The 13,246-nt window shown below is 38.0% G+C and overlaps 1 protein-coding gene across 9 annotated transcripts in view; it reads left to right on the top strand.

The window, feature by feature from the left end:
* The window catches only part of LOC5570456 (neuroglian), a 166,154-nt gene that overhangs the window by 138,013 nt on the left and 14,895 nt on the right, over nucleotides 1-13,246 (top strand). For all 9 annotated transcript variants that reach the window (XR_002499664.1, XR_002499662.1, XR_002499660.1 and 6 more), the window contains exon 7: nucleotides 12,515-12,725. Coding sequence is in view for 6 of the 9 variants with exons in the window: in XM_021841109.1 (XP_021696801.1) it covers nucleotides 12,515-12,725 (211 nt within the window). In the remaining 3 variants the exon portion in view is untranslated. The remainder of the gene's footprint in view (nucleotides 1-12,514; nucleotides 12,726-13,246) is intronic.

Genomic DNA, 13,246 nt, shown 5'->3' with positions numbered 1-13,246 from the left:
CCAGAAGTTCCTGTTGGAGTTCCTTCGGAAGTTCCTGTAGAAGTTCTTCCGGAAGTTCCCCTAATAAGTTCCCCGAAAGTTCACGTATAAGTTCCTTTGATAGTTCGCGTAGGAGTTTCTCCGGAAGTTCCTATGTTAGTTCCTCCGAAAGTTTCTGTATGAGTTCATCCGAAATTTCCTGCATGAGTTCCTCCAGAAGTTCCTGTTCGAGTTCCTTCTGAAGTTCCTGTAGAACGTCCTCCGGAAGTTCCTGTAGAAGTTCTTCCGGAAGTTCCTCTAGTAGTTCCTTCGAAAGTTCACGTATAAGTTCCTTTGGTAGTTCGCGTATGAGTTTTTTTTCCGGAAATTCCTTTAGAAGTTCATTCGATAGCTTCTAAAGGAGTTCCTCCGGAAGTTCCTGAAGTAGTTCCTCCAAATGTTTCTGTATTATTTCATTCGGAAGGTCCTGTATGAGTTCCTCCAGAAATCCTCTAGGAATCCACTAGGAGTTCTTTCACTTTTTTGTGGAAGTTGCAGTAGAGTTTATATCTAGGGAATCTTCCAGAAGTTCCTCTTGAAGTTCTTCCGGAAAGTTTTCTTAAAGTTCTTTCGGAAGTTCCTCTTATATTTCTTGTGAAAACTCCTCTTTAACTTTCTGTAGGAATTCTTTCACTAGTTCCTCCAGAAACTCCTTTTAGAAGTACTTTCGGATGCTCCTTCGGGAATATCTCCAGAAGTTTCCCTAGGATTTTCTATGACAGTTCAGCTAGGAAACACTCTTGTAGAAATCCCTTTGAGTTCCGCAACGAATTCAGCTGCAAGTTTTCCTGAGAATTTTTTTTTAGAAGTTTGCCAAGGAGTTTCTGCAGAAGTATTTCCAATGCTGCAATTCCTCCGGAAGTTCCCCTCTTCTTACGATTTCTTTTGAAAGTTCTTCTGAATGTTTTCTTCGGAGTTCCGCCGTAATTTTTCCCAGGATTTACTCCAGAAGTTTCTAGATCCACCAGAAGTTACCCTAAAAGTTCTTCATGAAGAATTGCGAGAAATCCAAAAGTTTGCCAAGGAGTTCCTCCAGATGTTTCCCCAAATCTGAAGTTCCTTCAGTAGTTTCTTTCGGATTTCTTCTGGACGTTTCTTTAGGAATTCCGCCAGAAGCTCCCTTAAGAGCTCATTTACAAGTTGTCTTAAGAGTTCCTATTAAAATTCATCTGAGTTCCGCACAAATACCTTCAGAAGTTCATTTAGGAGTTGCACCAGATGATGATAAATCTTCGATCTGTTTAGTGGAATACCTAGGGATAAATGAAAAACCAAATTTAGTACTATGCCATTGAATTGTATAGTACTAAATCTGTTGCTCTAGGTATTCAACAAGGATTTCCTCCGGAAGTCCCGCTAGGTTCCTGCGTAAGATTTTAAGGAGTTCGTCTGAAAATTAACCCATGAGTTTCTTTCACTAAGAGTTAAGAATTTCTCCAGATGTTCCGCAATGATTTGCTCAGGAAGTTTCGCTAGTTCATCCGTAAGATTTCCCAAGATTTCCTTCGGAAGTTGAGCATCTTCGGCGGTTTCGCTAAGATTTCCTCCAAACCTGTAGAAGTTCGTTTAGGTGTTTCTCAAAAAGTACATCTAGTAGATCCTACGGAAGTTGCTCTAGGAATTCGTTTGAAAATTCCTATTGAAGTTCTTCCGAAACTTCTGGGATTTGCATCTGAAGAAATTTTCTGGTTAATTTTTATACGAAGTTCTTAATTCTTAACAAATTTTTAAAGTAACTGTGGAATGGATTCACAAGGAAATTCCTGGAGGAACTTCCTAAGAAGTGCCCTGAAGAAGTTCATGCTGGATATCCTCTACTCGTTCCTAAAAAAAACTTCAGTATTCCTGGATGAATTTTGGGAATGATTCCCTGAAGGCCTTAGATTAATTATATACAGAAATTCCTAAAATAATTACCTGAGGAACTTCTGACGTTATGCTCTAAAAATCCCTAAAATGAAAAAAAAGTCTAAAAAAATCCAAAAAAAATACACTGAAGGAATTCTCAGGCGAGATTCTGCAGAAATGCAAAGAAAAATTCGTTGATAATTGCTGCAGAAACTTCCAAAATCGTTGCTCGAGATTCCCCAATAGATTCAAATACAAAAATTTCTGATAGAACGCAGTATACAATTTCTGATAAAGTGTTTGGAAGAATTCTTAGATAAGTTCGTACTTGGAAAATTTCTCGGCGGAATGTCTTGAAGAACCCCTGGAGGAATTCTGAAAGAATTTCCTAGAGAAATTACCGGAGTTCCTTGAAGCATTTCCGTAGTAATCACTGGAATAATTTTCCAGTGGTGTCTTTGGAAGTTGCTCTAGAAATTCGTTTGAAAATCCTCTAGGAGATTCTCTGAAATATCTTGTGATTTCCTTCGGGATTTGCACCTGAAGATATTCTCAGGCGATCCTTTGTTCAAAATTCCAGAGGAAATCTGAACGAATCTATAAGGAATTCTGGAATGAACTTAAGTCGAACCAGTTTGTGATAAAAAAAATCCTAAATTCCTTGATGAATTTTGAGAATAATTCCCTGAAGATCTTTTGGAGTAATTCTTTACAGGAATACCTAAAGTAGTGTCCTGACGAACTTCTGACATTATTCCCTGAAATGCCCTAAAATGATTCACAGAACAAATCTAAAAGGAAAATCTGAAGGAATCCCCGGGGAAGTTTCTAGATATTTTTTGTAGAAAAAAAATCCCTAATAGATTCACTACAGACATTACTGAGATAATGTCTTATAAAGTCCCCGAGAGCAATTTTGAAAGAATTCCTAGATAAGTTCGCGAGGAATGCTTGGAAGAATTCTCGGAGCAATATTCAAAGAATCTCTGTATGAGTTTTGAAAGGAATTCCTAGATAAATTACCGGAGTAGATACTGATTGGACGTGTTATCTACAACGTTGGGCTTCTAGAGAAGCAGAATCTTTTCAGAGCACACTGTACTCAACACATGGTACGAGTCTGTATGGACATTAGCCTGGGGCACGATTATATGAAAAAAAAAAAAAGATTCTCGCTCCAGTCCACTTTTTGGATTGCATTTGAGTCCCATATTAACTGTGCAAAATTTCAGCTCAATCGGAGAAACTATATTTTAGCGCCAGCCGTTCAAAGTTTGTATGGGATTCACTATGGGAAAACTCACTTTTGCAAAGAAAAATCGCCAGAGGTCGTCGATTCTGAAAATTCTGAACACAGATCTCGACAGCTATTTCTACGATGAACAACATTGCCAAAGACCGCAAAGCAATCCGGTGCTTGTGAAAAAAGTTGTTAAACATAGACTATTCGGAAATTTTGCTCGATTTTGTTATTATTGTTATTCCTTTACGTGTTAATCAACGTCGCCTTGCCAATTGGTTTTCATTAAATAACTTTTATCACAAGTGTCGGATTGTTTTGCGGTCTTCGGCAACATTCTTTATCGTAAAAATACCTATCCAGGTCTGTATTCAGAATTTTCATAGAGGTCAATGGGCGACCTCTGGCGATTTTTCTTTGCAAAAGTAAGTTTTCCCATAGTTAATCCCATACAAACTTTGAACGGCTGGCGCTAAAATATAGTTTCTCCGATCGAGCTGAAATTTTGCACAGTTAATATGGGACTCAAATGCAATCCAAAAAGTGTACTGGAGCGAGAATCTAAATTTTGTCCCACACTAATGGACTTCTTTTGGTTTGTGTCGACCTATATCTGAACAAGCTGAACCCGAATCAGTTAAACTCCAATTCTAGGGATCTGGAGTTATTCTAGGGATTTAATCACGAGTTCGTCCAGGAATTTCATCAGGAGTTCTTCTAAAGATTCAATCATGAATTCCCCGAAGGATTCCATCAGGAGTTCTTCCAGGGTTTCTATCAGGAACCCTAGGGATTCCATCGGAAGTTAATCTAGGGATTCCATCAAGAGTTTTTCTGGAGATTTCATCACAAGCTCTTCTAGGAATTACATCTGGAATTCATCTAGGGAGTACACCAGAAATACTACTAAAGATTCTATCATGATTTCCTCGAAGGGTTTCATCAATAGTTCTTTCGGGGTTTCCAACAGGAGCCCTTTTAGGGATTCCATCGCAAGTTCCTCTAAGGATTCCATCAAAAGTTCTTCTAGAGATTTCATCAGAAGTTCCTCTAGGGATTTCATCTTCAATTCCTCCAGGGATTCCATCAAGAGTTCCTTCAGGGATTTCACCATGAACTCCTCTAGGGATTTCATCAGGAGTTCCTCTAGAAATTTTATCAGAAGTTTCTCCAGAGATTCCATAAGAATTTCCCTCAGAGATTCCACCTGGAATTCTTCCAGAGGTTATATCAGGAGTTCCTCCAGTGATTCTATCAAGAGTTCCATCAAGAGTCTTATCAGGAATTCTTCCAGGGATTGCATCAGGAGTTCCTATAGAGATTCTATTAGAAGTTCTTCAGAGATTATATCAGGAATACCTCAGCGAATAGCATCAGAATTTCTTTTAGGGATCTCATCAAGAGTTCATCCAGAGATTCCATTGGGAGTTCCTTCAGGAATCTTGTCAGAAATTCCTCCAGTGATTTCAACATGAATTCCGATAGGGATTCCATCAGGAGTTCTTCTAGAGATTCCACCAAAAGTTCCTATAGAGATTCCTTCAGTAGTTCCTTCAAAGATTCCACCTGGAACTCCTCCAGAGATTACGACAGAAGTTCTTCTAAGGACTACATCAAGAGTTCTTCTGAAGATTACATCAGGATTTCTTTAAATGATTTCATCAGCAGTTCCTCCTAGGATTCCATTAAGATTTCCTTTAGACATATTCTATGTTTTTCCATCAGTTTCTTCAGAGATTTCATCAGGATCATCATTCTATCATGAATTCCACGAAGGATTCCATCAGGAGTTCAGGGATTCCATCAAGAGTTCTTCCGGAGGTTTCATCAGAATTTCTTCTAGAGATTCCATCTGGAATTCACCCAGGGATTCTATCAGGAGTTTCTTCAGGGATTTCGCCTGGAACTCCTTGAGGGATTCCATCAGGAGTCCTTCTAGAAATTCCACCTAAAGTTTCTTCAGGGATCCCAACGAGATTTCCTTCAGAGATTTCACCTGAAATTCCTCCAGAGATTATATCAGTAGTTCCTCTAGTGATTCTATCATATGTTTATCAATTCCTCCAGAGATTCCATCAGGAGCTCCAACAAGAATCTTATCAGGTATTCTTCCAGGGATTTCATCAGGAGTTCCTATAGGGATTCCATCAGAAGCTCCTTCATAGATTTCACCTGAAATTCTATATTCAGGAGATTTTATCAGGGATTCCTCAACGAGTTGCATAAGGATTTCTTTTAGGGGTTTCATCAAGAGTTTCTTTAGAGGTTCCATTGGTTGTTCCTTCAGAAATCTTATCAGGAAATCCTCAAGCCATTTCAACAGGAGTTCCTATAGGAATTCCACCAAGGATTCCTCTAAATATTCCATCAGAAGTTCCATCGGAGATTCCACCTGGAACTCCTCCAGAGGTTACATCAGAAGCTCTCTAAGGGATTGTATCTGGAGTTCTTTTGAAGATTACATCAGGAGTTCTTTTAAGGATTTCATCAAGAGTTCCTCCAATGATACCATCAAGAGTTTTCTTTAGAGATTCCATATGGAATTCCTCTAGGGATTCTATCAAGAGTTTCTCTTGGGATTCCCTCAATTCCTTCAGGGAACTCCATTAAATTTTTTTCCAGGGATCCAATTAGGAGTACCTCTAGGGATTCCTTCAGTAGTTCCTCTAGGGATCAGGAGTTATTCTAGCAATTTAATCACAAGTTCGTCTGGAAATTCCATCAGGAGTAGGTACTTCTATATATTATATCATGAATTCCACGAAGGATTCCATCAAAAGTTCCTTCAGGATTTCTATCAGGAGTCCTTCAAGGGATTCCTTCAGGGATTTCGTCGGTGATTCTATTTGGACTTCCTCCAGTGATTCCATTTGGAGAACTTCAAAAGTTTTCATCGAGAATTCCTTCTCAGAGATTCCACCAGGAACTCCATCAAAAGTTCCTACAGGGATTCCATCAGGAGTTACTATAGGCATTCCACATGGAAGTCCTCTAGGGATTCTATCAAGAGTTTCTCTAAGGATTCCATCAGTTCCTTCAAAGATTTCACCAGGAATTCCATAAAAAATTCAAGGATCATCATGGATTTTAACATTTCTTATAAGCTATTAGGGAATTTACCAATATTTCCCAAAATAAAAAAAATCTTGAACAAATTCTCCAGGGATTCCGCTAAGATGTTTTCAACCACAATATAAGGATTCAACCACAATTTTCCATAAAGATTCCACCAGTGATTCCTTCAGAGACTGCACCAGTATTTTCTCGATTAATTTCACCAGTAATTTTTCGAGAGAGGAGTTTTTTTTAAGGATTTTCACCAGGAGCTCTTCCAAGGTTCAAACTGCGAAATTCACCAGATTGTCACCAGAAAAACACATACCAGAGTTTCACCAGAAGTTCCATCAGAAAAAGCTTCAAAGGTTCAAAGGTTTTACCAAGATTTTCCTTCTTAATATTCATTCAGTTTTATCAGAAATTCCTCAAGGGAGTTGTTTTTTTTTTGAGGGGCCAAAATAGCTCAAGGGAGATTGTTTTTTTTTTTGAGGGCCAAAATAGCCGTAGCGGTAAACGCGCAGCTATTCAGCAAGACCAAGCTGAGGGTCGTGGGTTCGAATCCCACCGGTCGAGGATCTTTTCGGGTTGGAAATTTTCTCGACTTCCCAGGGCATAGAGTATCTTCGTATCTGCCACACAATATATACGTATGCAAAAATGGTCATTGGCATAGTAAGCTCTCAGTAAATAACTGTGGAAGTGCTCATAAGAACACTAAGCTGAGAAGCAGGCTCTGTCCCAGTGGGGACGTTAACGCCAGCAAGAAGAAAAAGAATGTTGGGTGTTAGTAAAAACAATACTTTATGATTCAGAAAATCAAGGATTTTTTTTGCTTAAAAATTTAAGATTTCCATTCTAAATTAATGCACTTTTGGAAATGTTTTACGTTAAAACTACAGATATTACCACAAAACTTACTAATGTCCCAACGCACAATTTAGAGTAAGGTGGGGCAAAAGTTCGACCTTAGTGGTATAATCAAAATTTCCAGGAAAACAATAGCAGTTAAAACAAAACAAATACCATACAGTGAACCTTCAACATATTGGCTATAATTTTGCTGAACAAACTTGTGTCAAAATATTTACCCATTTTTAGTTATAACAGTTTCAAAATTGATTGTCTTATTCGAACTTTTGCCCCACCGGTGGGGCAAGAGTTCGAATCTAGTGTGGGGCAAAAGTTCGGTGGCTAAAACACAAAATATCGATCCTTTTATGACAGGCATACTTTACACCAGCTGTAAACTTAAGTTTGACAAAAATACACACTAAATTTTCATCAAAAAATTGCCCGAAACCGGGTTAATTGTAATATACTCAAAAATATCAGTTTTTCACAAAACTAAGTATAAATGTAAAAATTTGGTGACAATTTTCACAAGATCAGACAAATTTAACTAAATTTGAAGATAATATGTGGATTTTAGGCAATTTGTAAATTTTTCCGTGATTTTAAACATAGGTCGAACTTTTGCCCCACTGATTCGAACTTTTGCCCCACTATGGGCCAAAAATTGTTTTTAAGCATTTATGCAAAAACTAATATACCTCAAAGCAACCTTATGATAGGCCTAGAAACTCCCTTACATAAAATATTGAAAAAGATTTTATCTTCAATTGGTTCAATGCAACGAAAGTTTGGCCAAAAATTACAATATTCACGTCGAAAAACAACAAATAGCCATAACTTTTCCAAATCTCAAACCCTCCCCTTGGTTATGCGACCTTGCCGCGATGGGAGGGCATAATCCATTAGCCCATATGATGGAAACCAAAGGCGTAACCTGTAGTGGTGGTATCACATTTTGGCATTTTTTGCTTAAAGCCGCGTCATAATTCATATGGCATAGACGCAATAATATCTCGGATGTGATCCAACGGACATTCTGCGTCATTGATAGAATTGATGCCCATTTCAAATAATTAATCTATTCGAAGTGGACATTAATACTATTGGTGACGTTCAGTTTGCCTTTTGCTAACCAGAATGATCCGTAGCCACTCTTACTATTAGCTAGCTAGATACATCGTTATCATATACGACGTAGGGAATACTTAGGAACTCTTAGGAAAATGACTAGTAGATTCACTGAGTAGAAATAAGTGGCGACAATCTTATTTTAATATGGTATTTACATTGCCATAATAAGAAATACCTCTTTTGTAACAGCGGTATAAATAATCTAATTCCAGCTTCATTTTCGCAAAATTTACATGTAGAAAGTAGGCGTTGTGAAGCATTGCATTTGCCACCGAAAAGTGAATCTTGTAGGAGATTGTAATAGAAGCCTAAGGTAACTTCACTCTTCAATATTCACTATAAAAATGACTATGGAAAGTAAGACGCTGAGATCGATCATTAGGGTACACTTGCTAGTTTCGAAAAATTGTTGAACAGACAAGAAAAGCGACTTTTTTCTTTAAGGATATATGAACGTAATGACCAATAAATACTTTTAACAACAAAAAATGAAATTAACTAGAACTACTACTAAACAGAATAATTTTGTTAAGACTTGACGACACTTGACATTTAAGACTCTAATCTTACGTAAAAGACAATAGTAATCAGAATAGCACTTGAATGACAAATTATTCAAAACCATTTCGACTAGACAGTATTAGTAATGCACTACTATTTCAAACAAATTCTAATGGAGCTGCTAATTTTCATAATGCTTCCTTTTCTCAGAAGCAAGGGAATGTGGGTACTTTTCAAAAACTACCACGTCACAATACTAATAAAAAAACAGTGTTCATGTGGGCGCCATTGCCTAGTCCGTCTGAGTATTGGTCCTGGTAGAGGGGAAACTTGGCAAAAGCCAGACCGAGGGTTCAGCCTTGACAAGTTAAGCTGTCAGGCAGCTCCAACTGAAAACCACACAAAAAAAAAAAAAACTTTTCCAAATCTCAATCGATTTTTATAATATTTGGATTGAAAGTCTCTTACTTGAATAGCATTCGAACCACCATCACACTTATAAGATTTGTTTTAAATTGAGCTAGATATCTTAAAAAGAAACTCTTACCCCACTCAAACTTTTGCCCCACTTTACTCTATAAACTTCATTCGATGACAAAAAAAGCATATGGTAAAAAAAAATTGTTTATTTCAATCAATGTTTTTGGACGGTTTTTATTCATTAAATTTATTTATTCATAATAACTGAATTCAAAGATATGTCGAAGAAATATTCTGTTATTAAAAATCGTATTACAAAAGAAAATTCCTATTTAATAACCTGTATTTATAACTAATAAAGCTGAGTATCAGGCTCGGTTCCACTAGGGACGTAACGTCAGGAAAATGAAGAATAATAAGAAGAAGAGTATACGTAACCTTGTTTTTATTGGTAACCTCTAAATTCGACATGCTGAGTGCTATCAAGGTGAAAAATTCATTCTACTAGTCAAAATCAAGATGGCGTCAAAATCCAAGGTGGCCGCCAGATTTTATCACTCTAAATAAAACTCCTATTCTTCATCTGACTCGAATACACCAACTATTGAAAACTTGTATCTTTGTTGTACAAAAATGATGTTTGCATTGATTGCACTCGCCATATACGTCAAAGTCGTGGAAAATGTTTTAGAAAATCGTTCATTTCATAGGGTAAATACCATTGCACACCTAGTTTCTGTAGCCTATCTTACGCAATTTTTCCTCAGCTTTCTGATGGTGATCTCAGAATTCAAAACGAGCGGTGCGCTAATGGTGAAAAACCGATTTTTCTAACAAAATTCAAGATGGCGGCCAAATTCAAAATGGCCGCCGGATTTTTTTCAACTTCAAATGAAAGCTATATCCTTTCTCTATACGATGCCATTAAGTTTGGTATGTGTTCCAAGGGAAATATGAGACATATCACGTGAAGAAATACCCAAGATTTATCAAAAAATGGGCTTTTTTGCAAACTGTTTAGCTAGCTGGCGTACGAGGGGTCCACCAATTTGAGAAAACAAAAAGGACCACCCTTAAGTTTTATCGAAAGCTAGCGATCAGTGACATAAAATTGGAATTCTAACGATGGGTGCCGATGGCGGCCTGGTTTCAGCGAGAATTGCTCAGAGTATCTTCGTACCTGCCACACGATATACGCATGCAAAAATGGTCATTGGCATAGTAATCTCTCAGTTAATAACTGTGGAAGTGCTCATAAGAACACTAAGCTGAGAAGCAGGCTCTGTCCCAGTGGGGACGTAACGCCAGAAAAGAAGAAGATAAGATTGTTTTCTTTTCGGAAAAACCACCAATATTTTTGCTAGATAACCTACCAGGAATTTCGCGAAGTATTCAACTGGAAAATCTTCCTTTTTTTTTTATTTTTAGCCCTGGGCTAGTTCATCTCGGGACCAACGGCTTTACTTCCCTTCCGAAGGAAATCGTCACTGAAATTTTTAGTGACTATCTCGGGGATGGGATTCGATCCCAGGTCCTCGGCGTGAATCTTCCTTTCTCTACTCTTTATCTATTCCATCAAACAGCTTCTAAATAAAGCATTCCAAAAGATATTCCTCCAGGGTTTGCACTGATATTTACTCAGAAGATTAAACAAAGAATTTCTTTAGATGCGTCCTGGTTGAGTCCCTGAAGTAACACACCTGGAAGATGTTTTTGGAAAATTTCTGGAAAAATCCATGGAGCAGTTTCTTCAGGAATCCTTGCAGGAACAACCATAGAAATCGCTGGAGAAATTCATAGAGAATTCCCTGGAGAAATTTCTAAATATAACCTTGAGAATTTTTAAGGGGGCAAGATCCGTCAGTGATTTCGCAATTTTCAAAAGCAGTTTTTTTTTTAACAAAATCAAGAAAATTTACACGAAAATGTGTTCACTGCATTCTATTCTCCAACCGAAACACAGTGAACACATTTTCATCGAACATTTTTTAGTTTTGAACAGAAAAACTGCTTTTGAAGTTTTGATGATGATGATGATTACGAATCGTTGAACTTCTTGGAGAAATTCTTGATAGAAATATTGGAAGGAATTCCTGGAGGATTTGACGCATAAATTCGTTTGGTAATCCTCGTAAGAATTTCTGATAGATCCTTGAAGCAATTCCTGAAGAAATCCTAGGAGGAATGCCTTGTAGGGTCTCTACAGGGATATGAGGAAGAAACACTGGAGAAATTTATAAAATAATTGATTGAATATTCCCTAGAACAACCCGCGGGGGATTACCTGGAGGAATCTCTCAAAAAATTGCAAGCCAAATCTCTAAAGGAATTTCTGGTGGCATCCCAAGGAGGAGGTTTTGATGAATTCTTTGCAGTTTTATTGTGGAATCCCTGAAGGAATTCCTTGATGAATTACTGGCGAAATTCTGAGTAGAATCACTGTAAGAATTACTGGAATAAATCTCTGCAGAAATACCTACAATCGCTGAAGCAATCCCTGGAAGAATGCTTGGATTATTCGTTAAAGGATTTGTTGAAAGAACCTGTGGAGGAATTCCTAGGGTAATTACTAGAAAAATCAGAAGATTTTCCTGGAATTCCTGGAAATTTTCGATGGAATCCCTGTAATAATTTCTTGGGAGGGATTCCTTCAGCAATCTCCTTAAGAATTTTCGGTTGATTCTGAAAGAATCTGTTTAGGAATTCCTGCTTAAATAAATCCATGTGGGATTTTTTTTTTGTGAAATTGTTGAACGAAACTTTGGAATAGGCTTTTAAAAAAATTCTAGAAATAATCGCTCCTGGTGGAATTTAGGGAAGAATTCTTGGAGGAAACCCTTTAAAAAGTTCTGAAGAAATCCCTGGGGGACTTCCTGGTGATGAATTTCTTGAGGAATCCCTGGAGTGATTCTGAAAGAATGCGTGATGTAATTCCTGGAGTAATTCTTGATGGAATCCTAGGAACTAAGTCCTAAAGGAATTCCTGAAGAAATCTCTCGAGGAGTTCTTGGAGCCAACCTTGGAGTAAGCCATGAAAAATTACTGAAGAAATCATTTGAGGAAATTTTTGAATTGATATTTGAAGGAATCAGTTGAAAAAACCTGAGAAATTTGTAGAGAAACCTTTGAAAGTATCTCTGGAAGAATGCCTGGACGAATTCCTGAGGGATTTAGGGTAAAGGAGTTTCTGGATGAATCTGTGGATAAATTATTGATAAAATTCCTGATAGAATCCCATAAATAATTACTGGGGGAATCCCTTGTATAACTCATGGATGCCTGGAAAAACTCCACATGTTTGAAGAATTTCCCATAGCCATTCCCATATTGATAGAAACATAAGTTGAACACTCTTGGAAAAAAAAAACAAAAATTCAAATACGTTGTCCTACGTCAAAAACGGCACCGTCTGCAAACCATACTTACATTCTGCTTCCGCTTCCGCAGATACCCCCATCAAGGTACCGAGCCAGAACGTGGCCACGGCCGGCTGGTTCATCGGAATGATGCTGGCCATCGCGTTCCTGATACTGCTGCTGATCATCATCTGTATCATCAAGCGGAACCGCGGCGGAAAGTACGACGTGCACGACCGGGAGCTGGCCAACGGTCGGAACGACTACACCGAGGAGGGCGGCTTCCCCGAGTACTCCCAACCGTAAGTATCAGTTTGCATGGGATTTTCTTCTATCTTGCCTAGACCTAACAGATCCGAAGTACCCAATATCAATCATCCATTCCTGCCACATCAATTCCAGATCCCAGAAGGGTACACATGCATACCTACAGTGTGTATTACTAATCATCAATTAACCCTGACTGCACACAGTGTGTTTGTCTGTTTTTGGTTTTGGTGTTCTGCAAAGTGCCTTGGGTTTTAGTTACTAACCCCAAATGGTGTTCAGTCATCGTGGAGGTGGAGGTCATTGTGGTCGATTAAAGTAGAAACAGACGTAGTTAAATATATGGCGTAGGAGAAGAAACGTTTGTAAATACCACCAGTGGAATTTGCTCAATAATGCAACTAATAGATCTGTGTCCTTATGACTACATTCAGGATTCTGTGCAATAATGTGAAACTAAATTGCTTCATGAATGCATTCTGTTCAGATTGCACAGAGTCCTACAACAGCCCCAGCGACCTCCACCGCCACTTCTTCACTATCATCTCCATCATAA

Source organism: Aedes aegypti, chromosome 1 (genome assembly GCF_002204515.2).
Source record: "Aedes aegypti strain LVP_AGWG chromosome 1, AaegL5.0 Primary Assembly, whole genome shotgun sequence".
Lineage (NCBI taxonomy): Eukaryota > Metazoa > Arthropoda > Insecta > Diptera > Culicidae > Aedes > Aedes aegypti.
Note: the sequence above shows the minus strand (reverse complement) of the source record. Positions and strands in the feature narration are given on the sequence as shown.